The 24,083-nt window shown below is 36.8% G+C and overlaps 2 protein-coding genes across 2 annotated transcripts in view; both read left to right on the top strand.

Moving 5' to 3' along the window:
- Window positions 1-182: 182 nt before the first annotated feature.
- LOC107041222 (glutamyl-tRNA(Gln) amidotransferase subunit A, mitochondrial) lies at window positions 183-2,901 on the top strand. Its single transcript, XM_015261669.1, has 2 exons — window positions 183-777; window positions 1,365-2,901. The coding sequence occupies exons 1-2, from the start codon at window positions 252-254 to the stop codon at window positions 2,390-2,392; spliced, it is 1,554 nt and encodes a 517-aa protein (XP_015117155.1). The 5' UTR covers window positions 183-251; the 3' UTR covers window positions 2,393-2,901.
- A 2,825-nt stretch (window positions 2,902-5,726) lies between these two features.
- Window positions 5,727-24,083, top strand: part of LOC107043336 (liprin-beta-1) — a 100,154-nt gene continuing 81,797 nt past the window's right edge. Inside the window, exon 1 of the mRNA XM_015264793.1 lies at window positions 5,727-6,075. The gene's annotated coding sequence lies outside the window, so the exon portion shown is untranslated. The remainder of the gene's footprint in view (window positions 6,076-24,083) is intronic.

Below are 24,083 nucleotides of genomic sequence, written 5' to 3'. Positions count from 1 at the left end.
TGTTACACGCTGATGGTCGCAAATTTTTTGACTTATTCTCCTGTATCTGCTGGGGATGATGTTTACATCTGGTAATATAGCAATTCGGAATTCCTCTATTATCGGCTGCAGGTTCCCTAATGTCATACAACCACTGTTCGAAAGAGGGCCAAACCTGAAGAGATTTACACCGCTGTCCGGTCTCCGGACTCCGGTGTTTTTCATAATAATAGTTGCTGAGGTTAACCGAGTGAGCTTCACTTTGTAAAGAAATGAATAAAATACTGACTTCATCAATTAAAAAAGTGTCCAAAAAAATCCAATCGAAAGAATTGAAACCGTCAGATCTTCACAGAGCATCATGCAAGTTAATCTCTTCAACAAAACCCCTCAACGCCTACATTCATACCACAGAAGACATCGGAAAACAACAGACAGAAGCTTCAGATACTCGACAATGCGAAGACAAGTTATTAGGAAATCTCGATGGAATTCCAATAGCAATAAAGGATAATTTTTGTGTTGAGGGTGTGCCCACGACTTGTGCTTCTCTGATGCTCGCCAATTTTGTCCCAGGGTATTCAGCCACAGTTTATGAAAGGTTAAAGAGTAATGGGGTTGTACTTATGGGGAAAACAAATCTTGATCAGTTTGCAATGGGTGCAGGAACTGTTGACTCTCACTTCGGTTTCACAAGGAATGTTTGGGGCTCAGAGATCATGAAAAATTACACGTCCAACAGCCTAGCTAGTCCCGACATCAAGCAGAATAGTACAAATGATGATTGGTACATTGCAGGTGATTTTCATTATTTAAATAAAATGATAAAATGGACATAGTTACACGGATGAAAAGAAATAATAGGAAAACCTAGCGCATTCTCACTAAAAATTTCTATTAGTTTTTCTCCAATTCTGTTGAAAAGTTCTGTAATTTTCTATGTCTGTTTAATAGACATGTTTGTAAACATTCGATAGGCTTTAGAATTTTTGGACAAATTACTCTACTGAAATATATTTTTCTTTCTCTCATACGATGAAAAAACAATTATTTGTTCCAACTATTCATTTACTTGAGAGAAGCATTAATTTTTTTTAAATCGTATTTCTCCAATCGAATTGTTCCCATTTCATTGACCGAAAAATTCCAAAATGGTCAGTACGATCTTTTTTCATTTAGCACGCCATATACCATATCTTTTTTGTCATCTTTTGATCAAGATACCCGATAAAAGTAAGAAATTTCTGACTAAAAGATCATTTCATAATTGACAGAATGAGATAAGTTGACGCGAGGTTTCATCAACGCGATACATAGAGTGTCTCCAAATGAAAGTCTCGAGATTCTAACATTTTGAATACTGAAAGAAACATCTGTAATTCTAGGAGGAAGTAGTGGAGGTTCAGCAATAGCAGTAGCCACGGGCACCTGTTTCGCAGCCCTGGGTTCAGACACGGGTGGTTCCACTCGTAATCCCGCCTCCTACTGTGGTTTGATAGGCTTCAAACCCAGTTATGGCTTAGTATCTCGTCATGGACTCATTCCTCTGGTAAACTCCATGGATGTACCTGGGATTCTCACCAGGCACGTTGAAGACTGCATTGAAATACTAAACTGCATTGCAGGTCCTGATGTGAAGGACTCAACAACTGTTGATCAAGCCTTCAAACCCATAAATGTGTCCCCTCCTAATCTCAGAGGCCTGCGAATCGGTATTCCCAAGGAGTACTCCCCTCCAGAGCTTGACGAAGAAGTCTTAACCTGCTGGAAGAAAGTCACCAATTTATTAGAAGAAGCGGGGGCCACTATAGTATCAGTATCCCTCCCCCACACAGAACATTCAATTGTCTGTTACTCAGTCTTAAATCAGTGCGAGGTAGCCAGCAACATGGCGAGGTACGATGGTTTAGAATACGGTCTTAGACCTAATGAGATGTCATCTACCGAACAATTGTACGCTAAAGCACGAAGCATGGGCTTTAATGACGTCGTGAGGAGTCGAATCCTCACAGGAAACTACTTCTTACTCTCTGAGAATTATGACGACTATTTCGTAAAAGCCATGAAGCTTCGTAGATTAATCTCTGAAGATTTTGACAGAGTTTGGGAGGAGAATGTTGATGTTTTGTTGACCCCAACGACTTTGAGTGATGCCCCCAGTTTCAATGAGTTTACTAGGCAGGATAATCAGACCCAGTGCTCAATTCAAGACTACTGTACCCAACCAGCGAACATGGCGGGAATCCCAGCAATTAATTTGCCTATTACTGTATCCTCGAGGGGTCTACCGCTTTCTTTGCAGTTCATGACTTCTTTTTTTAACGACGAGAGGTTATTCGGGCTCGCCAAATGGATCGAAGATGCTGTGCAATTTCCGGGATTGCAGCTGATGAATTCAGAGTTGCTGGAATAATAATTTTTCTTTGTATATTTCTGAAGTGATGTGAGTCAGAGGAGGAAATTAGTTGAAAATTTCAATTCAAATTATGCGCCAAATACCTTCAGAAAACAATGGGTTTATAGTGAAGTATTAAGAAACCTATTTGATGTATTCCACGCCGAATGAGGCAAGTCGAAGTCATTTTGGAGTGCTTTAACCAAATTTGGGAAATTTCGAAAAGAAAAAATTAAAAATTAAATAGATCTAGAAGGATGCCCAACTTAAATTAGAATACTCAAAATACTTGTTTTGATTATAAGTATTACTGAAAACATTTTTTTCAGCCGTGACGTAATTCAAAAATTCAAGTTTTCTCGACAATTCGTTACTATGAGCCTCTAGAAATCGAAAAAAAAATAGTTACTAAGAATATTAGTATAGGCGGTAACAAATGGAAAATGTTGACGCTTAATCAATCAAAATCGGACAAATCGAACTCGAGTTATTGGAAAAAAACGGAAAAATGAAAAAAAAATCGTACCGCCGAGCTGGGCTGCCGAAAAAATCTGATAACATTTTTGAGTTTTTCAACCACCTTAATCGTAAAAAAAATTGCCATTAATTTACGAGAGGGTGATAATTACAAAGATATTTGCAAAGTAATCTGCACATCTGTCTTCAACTGATCTTCTTTGACTACTTATTCATTGTTTGGTTTGTAAATAAATTTTGTTGTTAGAGCTGAGGGGCTTCATCGATTTATTCGACAAAGGGAGATTGACGAAAAAACCTATTTGAGTTTCAGACGAGAAAGATGGAAGTGAAAGCTTCCCCTATTTCCCGACTGAATGAATGATGGTTGCCATGCTTGAAATACCAATCATGAATTGTTTACGTTAATCATTGTGGTTGCGTTGATGAGAGTGCGTTTATTAACTTTTCATCGTACATGTTGTGTGAATTATATTGGAATATATTCATTTCTTGTGGCAACTGGCGCACTCACTCTCATTAATTATTCGTAGAGCCCGATAGCTGGATGATCGCCTCCGAGTTTTGTCTGTCGGTTCGAGAATGGGGAATACACTGTTTCCACTATTGATGAAAAATTGAATTGAATTGAAATGGAGTGGGGGAGGAGGTATTGTTTGAATTTTTCCAAAAAGTGAGTGAATGTATTACGTTGTTTTACCTCTCGTGGTAGAACTAGAGATGTGAGTGGCAAGAATGACCGTTAATGACGACCGTCATGACCGGTAACACAGTCCTACAAAATTCCGACTTTTTCTGGCATAGCGATGCCCCCACAAAGATTTTTGCAAACTGATTTCAAATCCGTTGGCTAAATCTCATAAATTGACCTAGTTTCGGAAGAAAAAAATGTTAAAGTCCTCAAAATTGCCCAAAATCGCCTTTTTCAAAATTTAATTAAGAAATGACGCCTGTGTCTATTGAACTGAAAAAAAAACAATAAAAAGACCAGAAATTATAGTTCTAGATGGGGTAGGGTGGGTTTAATCAAAAGCAGGCAATTATTCGTAATAAATTCCGCATTTTTTCAGTGAAATTGCATTCGTTTTTTGGAAGAATCGTGGCATTTCAATCGCCAGATTTAAGAGTTAAAATGCTTCAGACGACTTTGCATGCTGGGAGAGAATATGTACCGAAATGAATTACATCTTTTGCATGACATATATAAAAAAGTCATAAAATATTTCTATTCAACAAATTCAGGGAATGAGATGTATGAGTGAAACGTATTTGAATTCAGAAAGATAGTATAAATTACCAGATGTCGTCGAGTGTCTTTATTTCAACCTCTTAAATCATCATTCTGATCGATTTATTCTCATTGCACCGCCATAAACTGTTGTGCCAAAGGTTTGACTGATTCTCGGCGAGAAAAAGGAGAATTATCTTTTCTTCGAGCGTTAGATTTGGTTCCATGCTGTTGGAGTCACTTTAATCAAGAAATGAAATGGACAAATAATAACTCTTGATCTAGCGGTTGAAATCCCACGTGGCCATGCAAATCCAGGCTATTGCCGCCATGACATTCTTTTGAAAAATAAATACAATTTTACTGAAAAAATATGGAATTTATTATGAATAATTTCCTGCTTTTAATTAAAACCACCCTACCCTATCTAGAACTATAATTGCTGATCGTTTCGTTTTTTTTTTTAGCTCAAAAGACACAGGCGTTATTTTTTAATTAAATTTTTAAAAAAGCAATTTTGGGCCATTTTGAGGGCTTTAAATTTTTTTCAGAAACTTGGTCATTTCATGACATTTGGTCGGTGGATTTGAAATCAGCGTGCAAAAATCTTTCTAGTGGTGGCAGTCTCATCCCTGTGCCAAAAAAGCCGGAATTTTGTAGGACTGTGTAATTACCGCGCCGAGAATCTGACCATAATGTCAGAAAAAGAAATGACGATTGTCCATAAGCATGAAATGACCCAATGAGTTTTGACTGTTAATTTCCATTCACGTAGATGACCCTCAATTTCCGAGTAGTATTCCAACCTCATTGTAAAATGTCCGGAAACTGAGTGTCAAATGGGGTTCATTTGAGCTCTGATGTTCGACTATAAGAATAGAAAAATATTTCACTGAAGAGAAAAATAGCTAAAGTCCCTGGATATCCTTAAGGATGATTAAATTCTTCAATGTGCAATGAGCATGTAAATTTCCATAAAGAATTGGATTTTGGATTCAAGAGTAGAAGTTCGAAGAAGAATTGAACCCTCTACTTTCTTGTAACTTTCTAAACATTTCTTCAATTTTGATACATGCCTTATTCTCCTGTGCATAAAACTCGCAGCTAACATTGGCCATAATTCTTGACTATCTTGCACCCTTCCTTGCATCAACTCTGAGATGTTGACATGTCTGATCACACTGTCGTTAAACTACTCAACCCCTTCCCCATCTACTAAGCCTTAACATCCATCTCATTATTCATCATTTCCCAGAATTCTCCTTCTCAAAAAATAACCCTCGTCAGCAGAAGACCTGAAACGCGTTCAATTCGAAACTCCTGTCTACACCTTCATCCCCTTTCGTTCTAGATCCAACAAATGCACTGAAACAATGAATTGAAGGTACCACTGCAAGTGGACCCGTCATTGCCTCCAGCTTCAGAAGACTGAAGCATTTCGTTCAACAAAAGGTAACAATCGTGATGAAATAGAAACATTTCGACGTTCGATTGTGAAAATACGCGTTTGTGTTTCATGAATGATGCAGAGCAATGGAAAATAGGGTTGGGCTGGCGGGTGGTTAAGCGCATGCGTGGGACCCAGCCCCCGGGGGCTGTGTCGTATCGTGCTCTCTCCACTTGGATCAGTCATCGGGTCGACGTCAAGGCCGGCGGATCTTCGCCCCTGGTATTTTCCTTTAGAAACTAACACCGTAGGTAAACATTCCTGTAGCTTTTTGTAGCACCGTGACAGTGGATGTGGTTTATTGTGCCCGCTTGGTGTCTCCATTTTTTCCTCGACGACAATAGCACTTGCGTGCCGTTAATGTGTATTTTGCCCTCAGACAATTTGCATCGAAGAAATTATCGGTCGGTCTCTTGAATAATCTCGTGTGTGAATTTGGTTCAAGTGGGGGAGTAAACATACAGCTGACTGTACGTTGATACTCATCACTTCGGTTTGGGAGGCTTTGCAGAGATTTTTCGAGGCTGTATCTTCCATAAGAATCTCAAGGTGCGTGGTACCAATATTATCAGTGGGTATTTTTAGACATTGTTGGAGGACGACTTAGCAGAGAATTCAATAGATTGACTTTCCAAATTAGGTCTTATTAATCATTGCAATGATTAATTAATTTACAGGAATATTTTGTCCTTTTTTGAGGACAATTGTCGCGTTAATTTCTCACTAACGGGATCATTGCATGATTATTAGTTGCATTTTTAAGCTTCATTTTTTCACTTAGAAGCTTCTAGGCAATAAATTGTAACCATCCTTTTTTCGTCATTTAAGCGATGCTACATCTGATTTAACACCCACTTATTCAACGCAGTTGAACAGTGCCATCATCACTCTTGCCATTGTTCTCGTTGTTTCCGTGTCTGCGAGTCACCAGAATTCCCAGCCTGGAATTGTTTCAATTCCTCCACAGTCAAAAATTCGGTGGTTATTTTGACACCAAATCTGTGTTCCAGAAAGTCCACACCGTTCTCGGTTCACACTGAATAGTGTTAAATGAACATTTTTTAATTTGTCACTGTCAATAGAATTGTCAATAACGCTTTCATTTTTAACGAAGGGCTCGGTTTTAATTTTATTCCAAAATTTGTTTGATTCTAATACCAAAATACTTCACGCTGCACACCATGAACTTGAGCACTTTGGATTTTTTACTGTGTTCTGAAGGGTTTTGTCCTTGAACTATATTGAGATGAATATCTTAGGGGTTGACATTCAGCTGATTGTAACAATGTTGATTTTGTGGTTGATGATAGAGTAATGATAGAGATTGTCTGTAGCTCGCAGTGGGGATGCTTGATAAAATCGTATTTGTATGGTAACATTGAGTCTCGGCGGGTGGAAGACGCGATAGCTTCGGGACACCATGGGGGGCATTGCATTTGTGTGGTTCAATTGCGTCACAAAGGAAATCTCCGGTTTTCGTTACAATGGAAATTGGAATCTTCGATGATTCAATAGACTATTTTATGCAGTAGTGCTGCATTCTAATAATAATCGTCGCATCAATTACTGTCAAAAATTGATTTTTAAGCAGATAATAAAAATGATTAAAGTGCAAATTTTCTATCTGAATTATCGATTTTATTGGTGATTTCTTTTATTGGTGATATCTTTTAGAATTGCGTGAATATCAATTATTTTTATTTCTCCGAATTATTGAAAATTCTATGATCGTAAGAGAAAAAATAAAAAAGTATTTTCATTCTTGAATGATCAATTGGAAATAACAATATTTCCATTCAATTATTGAATTTCAAAGCTATGAATCGTCATTAATTGCCACATCTAAAAAAAGTTTGTGTACTCCGGACATGAAAAGTGGAAATGACATGACATCTATTGATGCGTTTACGTGAGATTTAACCGAGAATGAATTGAAAATACAAGGCGACTGCTTCAATAGTATTTAGTTACACATTCATTTAAAAAAATGTAAAACAACATTGAAAAAGAACGGTTCCTTCAAAAATTATCATTATTAAATTTCTATAAAATAGCTATATTTGGCATTCAGGGACTTCCCTCAACAGGAGTTTCTACAACGAAATTATGGTTTTATTTAAACGAAAGAGTGCACTCAAGTGTAGGACTCAAATAAACACTACAAAGGCCATATAAAAGGCTCATACGAAGAGGGTGTTGATGCAATGGGACTCAAAGGGATGCATTAAATTACGTTTCCCAGTGATGTTATCAAGCCCGTTATTCTTCGGAAAAAGGGAAAAGTATGAGCGTCCCTCTATACTTATGCAGCGGAGTGAGGATTTATCCAGGACCCGTCTGTACTTGCCGAATAGCATTACAATCTCACCAAGCCGATTGCGTAATTCCCAGCGGTGCCTCGTTTCCATCCCTCCACCATCCCGAGAAAATACGATCGATGCAAGGCCTTCACGGCTTGCTACCTCGAATCAACATTTTTTTTATTGGATACCCGTTGAACTTGCTAAAAAAATGATCAAATTTTTTTTATCTGAAAAATAAGTAGGGGAGACCGGGGCGAATTAGACTCCGGGGCAAATGGACAGCAGGACAAAATGAGGCCCCTTTGTTTTTTTGTTTTTCAATGAGGCAAATAAGTCCAGTGTTTTTTTCGATGTAACGTCGTTTAACAGATCACATAAGTAGGAATAGTTATTTATGTCATTAGGCCCGATAAACCGCGATTCTAACCTCGCTTTACTCGGTTAGATCGCGGTTTTCGGGCCCAACGACATAAAATACAATATGTCATACGGCGATGAAAGCATTATCTGGCGAATGTGATTATAATCCTCGCCTTCGGCTCGGATTATAAAGCCACATTCGCCAGATGATACTTTTTCATCACGCTGTGACGAAAAGTGAACTTTTCGGTACGCTCCGCGTGCCTAAAAGTCCAATTTCCGCGACATTGTGATGAAAAATATTGTTCGTAACTCGTGAAAAAATGTTTTTTGCACTCGTTACGAAATATACTATTATCGCCTGATGACATAATCTACCATTCTATCACAAGGTCCACAAAGTATTTTCTGACGAATGTGGCTTCGAGCCGAAGGCGAGGCCTATAATCTTATTCGTCAGAAAATACTTTTGGACCGTGTGATGAATGCAATTTTTCGTAAGAAGGCCCGTAAACCGCGATCTAACCGAGCGAAGCGAGGTTAGAATTGCGGTTTACCGGCCCTTCTGACGAAAAATAAGTTTTCGAATCAAAAAAAGGAACTTCTATCTAAGACAATCTTTAATCGTCATTATAAACAATATGGTAGTTTTTACGGAAATGAGAAAATTTGTTGTCTTGTGCAGATATTTCATTTCATAGTTATGAATTTTTGTAAGTTCATCATAACTCGATTTTTTTGTACACTTGAACAATTTTTGGCTGCAAATTTGTTCTACCTCACGAGGATCAAACTTTGTCCTGGTCATACTTTTCAAGGATTAAACGTCGCAAGCGTCATACCTGATAAGAGTTGTGCCTTGCGAGGGTCAAACGCCATAAGGATCAAATGTTCCAAGGATTGTGCCTCGCCCAGTTTATGGTTCGCATAAACTTGAATCGTTGAACTTTGAATCCATCAAATTCTCTATACAATTATTTTCTTAAACGGTAGTTTCTCGTTTGATTAAGGCATCCTGTACATTCGGAGTATCCAGATATATGAATTATTTATCACAAAAGTTTGACACTCACGCCAATTTTCGTATTAGGCACAGAATTTTTATTTATTTTTTTATAATTTTTCAAGATTTTTTCTAGATTTTAATCTTTTTCTCGAATAGCTGATTTTCTCATAAGACTTTGTTATTTTGGCATTTATTAATGAATTATTATCAATAATACTAGACTGAGAATTAAGCGCTAATTTGCCAGAATACTTCTATTTTTGTTAACTTCCGTTTAGAATTTTTCCAGACTCTAATCTTTGAAATCTTAGTTATTTTTATACAACTTTAAATCTACTAACAACGGGGTATTTCATTAGTAACTGTGGAACAATCAATCACTCGTCTGAAATCTCAAATTTTACAGGGGTCTCATTTTGGCCCGCTGACTCATTTGCCCCGGTCTCCCCTAGTTATGATAATATGAGGAGGCAGTGAGGGAACACTTAACTAAAACTAATGTCTTTTGACCTCAAATGATATTGGTTTTGCATTTTTCGTCTATTTTGGAATCAAGAGAGGTTTCGATATAATCACAAAAAACTTTTTTGAAGCTGACAATGAATGTTAACTGGGAATGTGAATTTTTGTTCTTAAAATCTAAATCAGATAGATGTAATTTTGCTGGGACTCTTTATATGGTTCTCACTCTGTTCTACAAGAAAGGTCGTTATAAAAAACAATTCTCTTCAATTGAACGCTATGCCCCAGAAACACAATAAGAACATTATAAACTCAGAAAAACTAATCGACATCCTCCACAGACTTTGAGTACTACAAAAAAAATAGAAAATTCAGAATATAGAGTTTGAGGATGGTTACGTGTGAGATCTTAAGCAGTTATTATGAAACGGGTCATTGACCTCCCAAAATAAATGAAATCCCTCAAAGAGTTTGTCTGTATGGCAGGATTGAATAAAGCAACTTTACGATTGATATAAACTCGTAAACTCAACGCTGTACATAAGTCCCACGTTGGAACTTGCGTCTCTCAATCGTAGCGACGAGTCTAAAAGGGATAATACCACCCGTAAACCCGAGTTTCTTTGTGCGAGACTCAATGCCCACCGGTTCCACTGGAAAGGCAACAAAACACCAACCATCCTGTTTTCTTTTATCACTGTGCACCATGTGCAAGATACTAACTTCTAATTTTCATTTTTTTCCTCTCCCCTCTCACTCCACTTTCTGATATTTATTAATTCTTTCCCATAGTCTCATCTGGCAATTTTTGGGAAGATTACAATTCCTTTGGCGCCGCTATTCGACATACACTTTCCGTACCATTTGTCCTCAAGAATGCGGGAAAAATAAAGAAAAAATTTCCTCTCAATTAGTTTTTGAGATATAAGCATTTCAATCCTTATTTTTCAAGATACGAACATTTCCATAAAGCTTCGTATAGGTACTTGACAAGTTGACGTACCAATTTTCGCACTCACATTCCCACATTTGAATTCAATGATTATATTTACAATATCAAAACAACAAAACTCAATTTTAATGGAAATTTTTTTGTTGGAGATGTTTTCGATTGATTTTTTTTCGGAAAAAATTGCAACAATAATCGCAAAAAATCAGTCAACAAAATTTGCAACAAACAATTTTCAGTCAAAAACGCATTCAACCAAGGTACTGTCACCCTTGTGACCCTCGTGACCTTAGCGACTCCTTTTTTTTTAAGTGACCCTTGTGACTTCGTGACTTTAGTGACTCCTTTTTTGTGACCCTTGTGACCTTACCTTAAGTTAGGAGGGCACCTGATACATAATTGGAAGGTCCGGGGTTCAAATCTCAGTCTGGACTTCCGATTTTTTCCAGTAAATTTGTCTTGTCAACTAATATTGGGGATTATCCTGGTTCCCTTCATACCCACTCCAAAATCATATCCAGCAATATCCGGTGACGGCACAAGATGTGGAACGCTATATAAACCTCTGTCTTCTGTGAAGAATCTATAATTCAGGAGAAATAATGGAGATGGAATTTTTTCATTATTTTTCCCGTAATCCTGAGGAAAAATCGTACGGAAAACATAAGTTAAATCGCGGCGCCAAAGGAATCGTAATCATGCCCAATTTTCTCCTACGATTCCATTCGTTGTCAATTTAAAGAATGAAATTTGATTGACGAACGGAAGTTGAAGATGAAAAAAGTTACATGCATTCCGGAAGCGTTTTTCCTCTTATTTTTATTTTACGACTCTGAAGGAGTTATGCTGGTTGACATTGCATGACGTCAAGGTTAGATATGGGAACGAGAAGTGGTTGAGTGTCCCTGTATCGCAGTGGAGCACTAAATACAAGCCAACATCCGGGCTCCCGCGTAATTATGACTGGCGTCACTAGTTTTGATCGCTCCAGTGGAGGGGGATAGGATACGAACTGGATAATGTGGGCCACCCCAGTTTGTTACTTGACGCGAGTTCGTTCATTTCATTTCAGTTCAGTAGTGAATAAGACAATTCGTCACTTCTCTGTAGATATGAAATTATTCCCAATGTGTGATTTTTGGAGAAAATGTTGAGAAATATTTGTTGATGAACACTTGCTTATTTACTAGACCGGATCATTGATATTTTCTCCTAAAATCACTTATTAAGGGCATATGTCGGTGAAATTTTAAAAGCTTTCATTGGGCCTCGAGACCCATTGAAAAATGTGTGATATATGACGGAATATGGGAATAACTACGTAAAATCGCGGACCTGATCGATTTTGCCCGGTATAACCATGAAAAAGTTCGTTTTTTTCTGTTTTTACATTCAAAATGTTCCTTACCTTTTTTTAAATGTTCATTACACTCCAAAGAATAAAGTTAAGCATTCCTTTTACTTTCTTCGCAATAGATCATGCATAAGTGAATTTTGAATTTCATAAATTTTTCGCGTCTCTAGAGTAGAGTCAAATTTATGAAATTAAAAATTCATTTATTCATGATCTATTGCGAATAAAGTAAAAAGGATGTTTAACTTTAGTCTTTGAAGTGTAACGAACATTTAAAAAAAAGCTAAAATCGTATGAAAAGTACGGCGCAAAAAGCATTTTGAAGGTAACAACAGGAAAAAATGTATTTCCTCGTGGTTATACGGGGTATAATCGATCAGGTCCCCGATTTTCCCTAGTTATTCCCACATTCCCGTCATATATCACAAACTTTTAACTTTGCATTTTCACCGACGTATCCCCTTAATGCTGGAATATGTAATTCACAGATGTGTGTAAATATTTACGTTTTCCCAGTTTACTATAAATCTTTTCAGTTTTTTTTTCAAATTGTGATAAAATTTTCATGATTTGTGTTGGTGGATTGTTGGAATTTTTGTCTGGAGAATAATATGTTTCTATGGGCAAGATGGCTAATGTGGAACTTCTACATTAATATATTGTCCCTTGGTGAGTTAACAGAATTTGTGATAACAGTATCAATGAGAAAGAATTAAGGGAATTTCAATGGAAATTGCGATTGCGTTTCGTGTCATAATTTGTGCATGACTGAAACGACAGTTTGGTTCCCCTCATTAATCATATGCAATTACACGACATTTGGGAAGCAGACTGATGGCTATGGCTCTCGAAGTCAGGTAATGCTATCATGATTGTGATTGCGGCTTCATTAATGAGATAACGGGAATGGATACAGTAAGCCTGTCTCTCGCTACGTGATGATATGAAATGTCAATCTCAAGGGATTCGGTCAGTGAGAAGAACAAAACGTATTGATTAGTTCAGAATTGAATGGTGGAAACATAATTTCCGTGGAAAGATGGTTTCATTAGGTATTTTATTTTTACGTGGGGTTTTATGATACATTTTATCATCTCCAATTTATCGAGGCGGTGGTCGCTCCTCAATCGGGTGGCTTTCTCGAATGATTTCTGTGATTTTGCAAATTACTTTTTCCCCTCTGTGGGCGAATTTTCGGATAATTCTACGTCAAAAAAATGCTTCCAAATGAAAGAAAAAAACTGCCTTCAATTCTTAAAGACCCACTCTTAAAGCTCAACACTAAATGAATAAAAATGTAACCCATCTCCCATGCTTTTGATCATTTTCTAATTAGAATCACTGAAAATGTCACGTTTTCATTTTAATAATGTAACAAACTTATCGAAATGTGAGTTAATTTACCCAGAGACAAGTAAAAATGAAGGGAGAGTAAACTAGGGGAATCTTTCTCCAACAGACGCAAACAAAAAACCGTAAAGAATGAGAGAATTGAGGGAGAAGGGAGTAAGAAAGTGAAGAACGTAACGGAGCAATGGAGATCCAGAGACTATGAAGTTGCACTCTTGAAGGCTCAGTGCTTCTCTTAGCATCTCAAAGGTCTAATTAGACTTTTGCCCCGTTGAATAAATAGCCCATTTCATCTAGTTTTGATTGGTTCCCCTCCATTTCCAGAGAGGGAAATGCGTAATTGCAGACAGTCCACCCGTGTTGTTTTCTCTGTAATGATCTCACTCAAAATGTCTTTCGGAAATTTCTTTGACAATTTCCTCAATTCTGATTTTGACCAATCAGAGTGCGTTTCACACTGATAATTTCCCCGGCTGCAAATACCCCTCGAACTTCAAAATTCATCGGATATTTCCCTCAAGTTTTCCTGCATGTCAACGATCGGGATCAGTTTTAAAGTAAAATCCCTCGCGCTGCGCGCTCGGGATTAATTAATCTGCAAAACTGATCCCCCTCGTTGCTATGCAACAAGACACTTGGGAAATATCCGATAATTTTGAAGGTCTTGGGGTATTGTAGCTGAATATTCAATCTCAATAGACAAATCTCCAGTCCAATCATTGCGGACCACTGATGAAAAAATGTAATTTGATTGGGATATTTTCTTCTTGGAGCAAGCATTGTTTAGTTGGAAGTTTCCAGATCAATATTAAGATTCTAGTGTGAATAGGGATTGACGATGTTTTGAAGAACATCGATGTTGTAAATCGATTTTTCTAAAAAAAACATCGATTATTATTAAAAATCAGTGTTTTTTTTCATTACACAGAAAAGAAGCAAATTTTTAAAAGTATTTTTTTTATCTCATTTTTATTGCAAATATGTTATTTAAAAAAATACAACCCGAGGAGCTTGTTTCAATGAGAAGTACTTCTGGAGAATCAAATTTTGAATCTCGAAACAGGGTTGTTGATTAATTGAAAAATATATAGAATATTAAGTAATTGTTGATTGCTATATATAAAATTATTGATAATTATTGTAGCCGATAGACTAACCTAAAAAACAATAGACGATTGGACTGGTCCACTTCCCATTTATAACGTACATACTGTAGAAAATAACTATTTCGGATCGCAGATAAATTATTATTTTTTTAATTTTCAATCAATCAACAGTATTATTCGAAAAAAAAACTTTTGGTAGTTTGGTCAAAAATATAAATTTTTGGAAAAAAGAATCGAAAATCGATTAATCGGCCGTTGAAAACATCGGATTCATCCCTAAGTGTGAACATTAATCATTCCGTTTTGAGACATATTTAATCTCTTGAAATGAAACAAATTCATCGAATTGAAAATTGCCAACTAACACTAAATAATGGTTATTTCAAATAATTTGTTTTTTTCTCCTTTCTATGAAATCCTCATTTATTGCATTCGTGTTCACTTCGCAATCAGAATATGTAGTAAGGAAAAACTAGGTTGACACTTCCGGCTCAAATTCAGACCCACTTCCGCGTGAGTTACGTTCGATTAGACACGTCATATATAATATAGAACTCCACAAGTATTACGAGTTGAGAGGAAAAAAGGAGGAAAACATGGGAAAAGGCGAGAAGTGGGAGTTCTGATGAGCTGAATAGAATTGAAGTGAATTGGAGATTTTCTGGTAAATTAAATTTATAAGAGAGAAGTGGTTGGTGGACAATTGTGCAAATTTATGGGTAGGACTGTGGATGAAATTATCCGAGAACGCTCGGTGAATATTAGAACGCAATATACACATTAGATTCTTCGGGTTAACGACCGTATCAGGTTACAAGGGGTAAACTCTGCACTGAGAGAAAAACAAAAACGTTCTCAAACAAGTCTTGTTTGGGCCAACAAAATCGCTAACTGGAAATTGCCAAAAAAGAATTTGTTTGGTTCGAATTTGAAAATTATAAACATGAATAATTGCTCTATTTTTAATAACAACGAAGTATGTGACTCAAGAGGCGAATAATTCATATGAGACGGTGCGTTTTCAGGATGAAAATATCTCATACAGAGGAAAATTTATCAAGAAATATTTTGTCCCTAAGTTAGAAGATTGCTATCACGTCATTATTATTGTTTCACTTAAGGATTCATTTCTTATCTGTGATTATTAGATAACTGAAACAGAAAACTATCATCCCTTATTTCTTGCATGTACAGAGAATGCAATTTTTTTTAGTTAGTTTAGTTTAGTTTAGTTACTAAATCCATTTGTACAACAAAAAATTTTCATCTCCGCGCACTCTGCATTTTTGCCACAAAAAAATCCCTTTTTGATAATTTTCAAAAAACTATTTTCTTGGCACAAGCAAGACTTGTTTGAGAACTCTGTCAGTTTTCTCAGTGTGGGATCCGTGAAAAACGATAATTTTGTCATTACTAATAGCGCTTTTCTTGACATGTTTTTTTTCTCACTTATCCGGGTGCTTTTTTTTGGAAACGACTTTTTTGTTTTCAATTTTGACGGGTTTCTTGGGAATTTAAATTTTGATTAAATAATTGAACCCTATCAGGCAAAGGGGGTGAGAGGTTGGAGGTTATTTCAGTCCTCATAAATTCAGTCCCCACAAATAGGTACGTCAAAATCCGAAACAAAAAAAAATTCGTTACGAAGAAACACACCCAGATAAGTTGGAAAAAATCGCGCCAAGAAAAGCGCTATAATTTAATAAGTCGGCTGAAAATAGGTAGCGGAGTTTTTAATGACATTTTATATTCGGTGGTAGATCTTTATCATTCCAATAACGAAAAATAGGAAGTGAAAAACAAAATGTTGATACCTTTTTCATGAATCGAGTCGAGAATTTTGAGAAAAGTCTCCGAAAATAGTAACCTGAAAATATCTCGAAGGGGAACTTCGATCTGATTTCAAAACATTTTTCATAATTGATGAACAGAATTTTTCAATTTATTTCCGATATCATCAAACGAAAACTTGAAATGAATCACATAAACAAGAATTATTGAAAGGAAATCAGCTGAATTCGCTGGTATTATTATCGCAGTTTGAAATCACAGGTGTCATCATCGACTGTGGTATGTCGTCGGATGGGTGAGTAATTGACCCGACGTAGAGCAATCAAGGGCCATTGAAACGTCTCGGGGATTCCACTCCAATCAACCCCCCAGGATCCCTCCGAATTCACTGCCTAACCTTCGAGACACCACAATTCACTTGCTCTTCGAATCAAGCACCTGCTCAGTGTCTGTGAAAATACCCTTGCCACTGACTGTGTATTTGCATTGGCATGATTTTCCATAACAGAAGAGGAAGAAGTAGAAGAGGATCCAAAGTAGAGATGAAGATTTTTTGTAGAATTTGGTGACGGCTTAAATTCTTTTCGCCTAACATTGAAATTAACTATCGTATATGCATGGAGATATATTTGAAATTCAATCCATAATTGGAATTTCAATTTTCTTCATTGCTCATTTCAAGTATTATTAAATTTCAACTGAAATGAGGAATCGTAAACATTTAAAGTCAGCCCTCTAAAGTGAAAAGCGTAGTAAAGCGTAATAGAATGCTCGAGTGGGGACGCCGGCATTCCGTTTTGACGCCGATAGAGTGGGGATATTGAAATTCACCTTAGAGGGTTAACGTTTCTCACTGGTAATGAAACTGTCCCTACAAGCTATTGATCTTAGGAGAAATCATGAATGAATTTTTATGTCATTAGGCCCGATAAACCGAGCAAAGCGAGGTTAGAATCGCGGTTTTCGGGTCCAACGACATAAAATATCATATGTCACACGGCGATAAAAGCATTATCTAGCGAATGTGAAAGCCACAAATGAACAACATGCTCTTTATAAAATTGATTATTTTCCCTGTTTTAAAATTAATCTGCTCAGGTTTATTTACTCTTTGCTCAAGAACTCAACGGTTTATTGAACTATTTACTATTTTTTGGCAATAAATTTTCGCGATTCGTCCTATGAACTAAGTAAATAGTTTCTTATTGTAAGAACAATTTCTCAAAAGCGCTAATTGGGGTCTCGAAACTAGAATTTTTTCCCCCTGTGCAGTGCGTATTTAATTCATCTTTGATAATAATAATAATATGCCCTCTACATTTTCATGGAATAAAGACAGAATTCACTCCCCTCGCGAGTCCACGAATTTTTCTCTGAAGTCCTGCCATTGGATTTTATGCTGCTGCGGGGTAACTGTGGGGTGATTTTTTTCCGCTACGACCTCTCATTCGCAGTTATACTCTGTGTATATACCCACTCGATCCAATTAACCAGCGGCGATTGCAGGATTTATACCTCTCCATTTGTTATTACAACAATCAAATTCCATCTGAATTATTGAAAAAACAAATAATATTTTTTTCCGAGCAACTTCATCCCATAATTCTCTAGTTGCACATCTCTCATACTTTTTCATTCAAAAATGTTATTCAAATTGCAATTTATTCGCCGTGTGGGAATATGAACTGTGGAAAAACTGAAATGCAAAGTAAGAACCATCGAATCGTATGAGCTAACAATGAAAAACACCCGTTCCTGCCCAATACACTGGGAAAATATAATTAATGACGTGTATCGAAACGCGAGCAACTGGGATGATGGAAGGGTAACCTCGGAATTCAAGCGCGTTGTGTTGTGTCATGAGGGGTTTCTCGTTTTGTTGAGCGTGGACAGTGTGACAATGCAAACCCTACGAGTTTTGAAATCCCGTAGAGACTGATTTATTCGTTCTCATATATCCATTTTTCTCTCAAATTACACGAATATTATGTTCTTTTATCGTTATTCTTACATCGCTTTGACCCGGTTAGGGTATACTGCGATGATGATCAAGACTTTAAGGGTGCCAAGTGAATTTGGCGATTACCTTGAAACTTGACATTCACCAACAAAGTTATAATTTTTTTAATTAATAGTATTAGACAGATGGTGAACATCGGTGACAATTTTAAAATTTTAGCACTTATGGNATTTCAACCCGCCGTACCCATTTGATCCCATGCTTTCTCGAGGTTCGTCACGCGAAATAGAGGATTTTCCGCATTTATTTTCTCGATGTCTAGTTCCGGTTGCGGGTTTGAAATTTCGTCGGATGGATGAATACATATTTCTCCAATGATGGAGGGAAAGAAAAAATGTTTTTTGAATCTTTTTTCAAATTCACTTGGCACCCTTAAATGGTTAGATCGCACCATTCTACCCGGCCGGGATTTGAATTCAGAACCTTTCGCATGTGAAGCAACGAACTTACCCACTGCGCCAGGCATAAAATTCAATCGAGCCGTTACACTGATAGAATAATTCATTTATTCCAAACGAGATTCGTTAACTATTAACGAATGGTAGAGTTGAATATGACCAAATGAATATTCGTTAATAGTTAACGAATGGTTCACTTGAATGGGGAAAGTCAAGTCAAACAGGGCTCCTCAAATATACATTCGTTAACTATTAACGAATGAACATTTGATGGGACCGAATAGACCCTAACCTCCAACCAAAATCCATTCGTTAACAATAACTAATCCGTTCTATCAGTGTAGACTAACATAAACACTCTCTTTTGATAGATTTTTTGGAGAATAAAAATTCTCAAAAATTTGCAAAATCAGTCATTCTTCTCTAGTCAAACTTAAAAAAATCTCTTGGAATTACTAAACATAGTAATTGATGGTAATTTCCTGTGGTAATAATTATGTCTATGACTGAGTAAATCACTACAGGTCGAATGGAGCGTCAGATAGTTTGATGGAGTCGTACGATGACTGAGTACACATGCGTGTTTTCCATTGAATGTTGTGGGTTCAAGGGAGAATACAGCGTCAATCGTGGTACTTCGACGGGTGTATCAACCCATCACGCAAAATGGGATAACGATGCGATGCGCATTACCGTAGTTATCCGGGAGGAATTGATCTGTATTATTTGCCTGTTCCCATATTCCCTCCATGAATTGCTATTACCATGATTGGTCCTCGAAAGTCATTTAGACCAATGACATACATCGTCAGACATGTCCAGCTTCTCGACTAGAGGGCTGTTATTATGAGAGATGTGAAATTACCGCCATTTTCACATTTGGCTTGGTCAGACAAAATTGACCACATTGTCTAACCGTGCACTGATAGAATGAACGATCAATTAGAAATAAATAAACAATTTTTTTATAGCAAAGAATTATTACACATCAATAAATTCTTTTCCTTCGCCATCTAAAAAATAATGATTCCACATTTCTAACTAATAGAGCCTTTGTTTACACTCGTGAACGGACGCTTCGCGCCCGTCGCTAGATTATATTATGTTATATTAATTTATTTTATTGTTTTCTTTCCAATTTTTCCTTGCGGGTAGATTAAATTGAATTTATTGGATTCTATTCCCATTGTAGTATACAAATTGTGGGAACAGTTTTTTTTATTTTCAAATGAAGAGATATTTATGTTAAATAATATGAGTATAATATAATAATTCCTCTCAATGAAGTCAGATCATGAAAATGAAATTTTTCGTTTTCATGATCTGATTTCATTGAGAGGAAATGAGAAAAATGCAGGGAGAGATGATCAGCAAGAAAATAAAAATTGCGATTTTTCAATGTCTCCGGAAAGTTTTAAATTTGATATATTTTTTCAAATAATGAAAGAATACCTATCAATTCAATTTCTACCCTCACATTTTGATAGAATACATTAAAAAAATAGCAGAATCGAAGATGAAAAATTTTATTGGATTAATATAATGTAATTGATAAAATTATTCATTTAATATGAATAAAATTCACCTACAAATTTAATTTAGGTTTCAATGGGCCTCATTAGGAGCTCTCTGAATAAATCCATTATTTCATTCAGAAACATAATTTCTCTTTTAGATGGTTCTGACAACAAGAAAATTCTCGTTCTTGAATTAATGATACATCTGTGTCTAACATTGATCTACTCTTGTTTCATTCCTGGATTGTATTTAATTATTTAGAATAATTTCATCATGTGTTATAGGACATTTTACATAACATAGTAAAGCTTACCATGTAACATAGTAATAGTTACTATGTCCATGGTAGCCATTACCATGTCCATAGTAATAGTTACACAACTTTGGCAACGTTTACTATGTGCGAATTCCTAGATGGTAATCTTTCCTATTTTATTTTCTCCGCACAGGAGTTGGAACATGAGCAAATCATTTCTTGTAATAGGAAAATAAAAATTTAAATTTAATTTAATTTGTATTGCTTTTTACAATGAGATTGATTATAAACAATTAATTGAAAAAAGGAATATTGAAAGGAATAGGAAAACAGACATAATGAAAGGGCATCACCACGGGGTGACGCTATAGTAAAGGAAAAAATAAATTCGACATTGGTCTCTGCCAAGACTGTTCGACCCTTATCAATCGGTCGAAGTACCACTGATATATTCAGAAAAGAGTGTGTCGAGCTTGAAAACCGATACGTGGAGATCCAAGTGGAATGAAAATTCGTCTCTTGCTTTCTGTGAAATATACCACAGTGCCACTAGTTCGAGTATACCCACTTTATTTTTCAGTGTGCGGTGAACCTTCAGCGATAAATTCACGAACACCCGAGGTTACTTTTTCTCCTCTCACTGTGGCATTTTCATTAAATGAAGAAAGAGCAGAAATATTACAATTTTCTTCAAAGACGCAGGTGAATATTAGAGGCGTGAGTGGAAACAACACTTTTTCTATGGAAAAATAAATCAAGATATCAAGATATAAAATTTCAAAGAAGTGAATTTTATCCCTAGTTGAACTTCAGAACAAATCAAGAACTGATGTAAAAATTATCTTCTTTTTTTTAAGGATATTTCGGGAGAAAAATATGTATAACATTGTTTTGTGACAGCAACACTGTAGACGTCGGATTTCATTGAAAAAAAATATAGAAAACAACTTCACCTCAAGGTTTCTTCCCTATCAATAAACTTACGAGGCTAAACATTTAGGACGCAGCTCTCCTAACTATGTGTAACAAATGGTGAAAATTGCCGTTCAATGCAAAATTTGATCCTGAATACCAGAACGATAATTCGAAAAAACTGCCACATATTTGGTTCAAGAAATTAGTTTTGTGACACTAGGTCGTTATTTCTCATAGTATCTCTCCAAAGATGTTATTCACGACTCGGATTTTTCCTTACAGAAATGGCTGCCATGAAGGTGTCATAATTTTACTTGAACGAGACCAAACGCGCGCTACAGCGCGCTGTAATTGTAACAATTATCCTATCGTAAAAAGGATAAAGGAAATCGATCTCGAAATATCCCGAAAATCTCGAATAAACGTAAGCGTAAGACTGAAACCGAAGCGCCACTACGTGAGGAAATGAGAAAGCGCGTGCAGAGCACGCGCGGCCGATCTCGTAATTGAAAATCTCAAAATTAAATTAATCATGAATTAAATTTGCGGCCTCAGACGACGGAAACCAATGAGGAATAAGTGTGACAGAGTTGCGAAATATCGATAGTTATCGACTTTAAGTGTATGTTCTTTTTAGAATAGAATCTAGAATGCCGAACATGAAGCGTTATTGACTCACCTCATTTCACCAATTTATTCCAGAAGTCTGCCTTGAATCCAACTCAAATTGAGAACGTTAAAAAGGGTGGAATTATCGCAGAATTGTCAAAGTCATTGAAGATGATCACAGATGAATCAAGACAGTCTAAAATCTGTCAAATATCGTCATTCAGTTACACTAGGATTTCTTATCCACCCAACCCTTGAAAACGTCATGATTTGTGTGAATTACATCCAACTTATGTCTATTAGGGTGAAACCCAACTCTATCAGATTCAGCCGTTAGTCTTCTTCGCCATCCCTGTTCGTTGTGGTGCGCAGGAATAACGATCAATTCAATGAGACCTAAACAGTACCATTCATCACCCCTCCCATAATCTCCACTAGTTCTACTAGTTCCTCTAGTATTCTGCAATTAAAAAAGAAAAGATTGCAGGATAATTCAACATGAAAAATCCAGCGTTGACCCCATCACACGACCCCACACATGTTTCTAAGGTATATATAAATGAAAAGCCTCATGTGGCTACACTGAGCGAAAAGAAACTAAGAGGGAAGTGACCCAGTTCGGCGAGTACAGCCCCTTACATGGCAAAGAACCTTATAAAACCACGGAAGAAGGAAAACTCGGTGCTATTTATTTTAATCTCCAGAAAACTCTGCCACATAATCCCCAGAATAGTACTTTAAAGTCACTTAGTTACAACAAACTATTTTCCAACGACTCCATTATATTTTTCTCTATCGCCAAAATTCAGAGAATTAGGGGCATGAATCGCTATTCTTCATGACGCGGGGATTAAAGTGATATTTTACGCACGCCCCACGTGCGCAAAATCCCGCATACCAAAACGCACGCTTCTATCTCAATTTTTGCGAGATTGTTTTAACGGCCCATTTCGGAGACATGACTTTTTCTTTGTTTGTTCGTTTTTCTTCAATAATTCCACGTCTATTCATCCGATTTGTGAGATCTTAGATTTTGGCCTTTGCGATCGTTGGTAGACTTGAAAAAATTAAATCGGAGGGAGGAGTCCAAGCGATGACTCGAGAGAGTCGAAATATTGGACAAAATGTGGTTCCAACGCAGAATTTTTTCATTCCTTCGACTTGGTCTTTCCATCTTAATTCCTTCCAGCCTGCCAATGCCCACAGAGTCCACTATGTTACATCTTATTTGTATTATGATATTTGACACATATGATTGGACCCTTATGATTTCCCCTATTGAATTGGATATATCATATAAGAAGATAATAAAATTCTCTTGAAAAAGGGTACTGTTTTTTGGATAATAACTTGAACATTATATTCAGGTAGTACTCCATGAATCTACAAGAAAAATTCTAATGAACCCAGGGCAACCCATCCCTCGAAAAAATCAGCTAAAACTTTCGCATTTGTTCATGAATCGACAAAACCTCGGGAAAGTCAGTGAGATGTACCGGCCGAATTTATATCAGTCATCAAAATTGTCACGAGACATTCTCTTCGGTCTTGGATAACCGAGGCATTTCCTTTGATCCTCGTGTCTCCGAAGTCACCCACTGAGCAAATTCCGGGGTCACCACAGGCCATCCCGGCCAGTATACATCCAACAAAATACAAACCTTCGCCGAGAAAGAAACGCGACTGTCTATGGCATGCATGATAAGATGATAGATCTGCTCTCGCTTACAATTAATCATTTTCCATAGGTATATTTAATACACATCCTCACCCACCTCTCCCTGATTTGAATTAATTTTGCCTTCGCCCGTAAGTCACAGGTACCAACAACAAACTTACAAATCCTCATTTGCTCTCCCACCATGCTCGACTTTCTATGAGCCTCCCCACCGCTTCACAAACCCTTTTAACTGCTATGACAACCTCCACAGGTTATCGCAATTCTCTTGATCATTTGCTCGACGAGAGAGAAAGCTCCGAATGTAGGTTCTCACTCAAAGAGAAGCCCATATATTTTCTCTCTTTCACGGTTTTACTCTCGTCTGTGCCTCTCACTGTTCTCCCTTCAGCACAACCCAAGTATTGATCGGCGTTTCCACCCTCTGCCGCGCGTAGTTACGCCCCTGCGGGGATGGCTCGGCCCAAAACCCCAACCCCACA

Source organism: Diachasma alloeum, unplaced genomic scaffold (genome assembly GCF_001412515.2).
Source record: "Diachasma alloeum isolate Michigan unplaced genomic scaffold, Dall2.0 Dall_scaffold_00179, whole genome shotgun sequence".
NCBI lineage: Eukaryota > Metazoa > Arthropoda > Insecta > Hymenoptera > Braconidae > Diachasma > Diachasma alloeum.
This window is presented reverse-complemented; position numbering and strand designations above follow the sequence as displayed.

Bases quoted from the DNA above. Each gene is read 5' to 3' on its own strand.
- LOC107041222 (XM_015261669.1), top strand. From the start codon at position 252: ATGAATAAAATACTGACTTCATCAATTAAAAAAGTGTCCAAAAAAATC. The intron at 778-1,364 runs GTGATTTTCATT...CTGTAATTCTAG, and splicing joins TGATGATTGGTACATTGCAG to GAGGAAGTAGTGGAGGTTCA.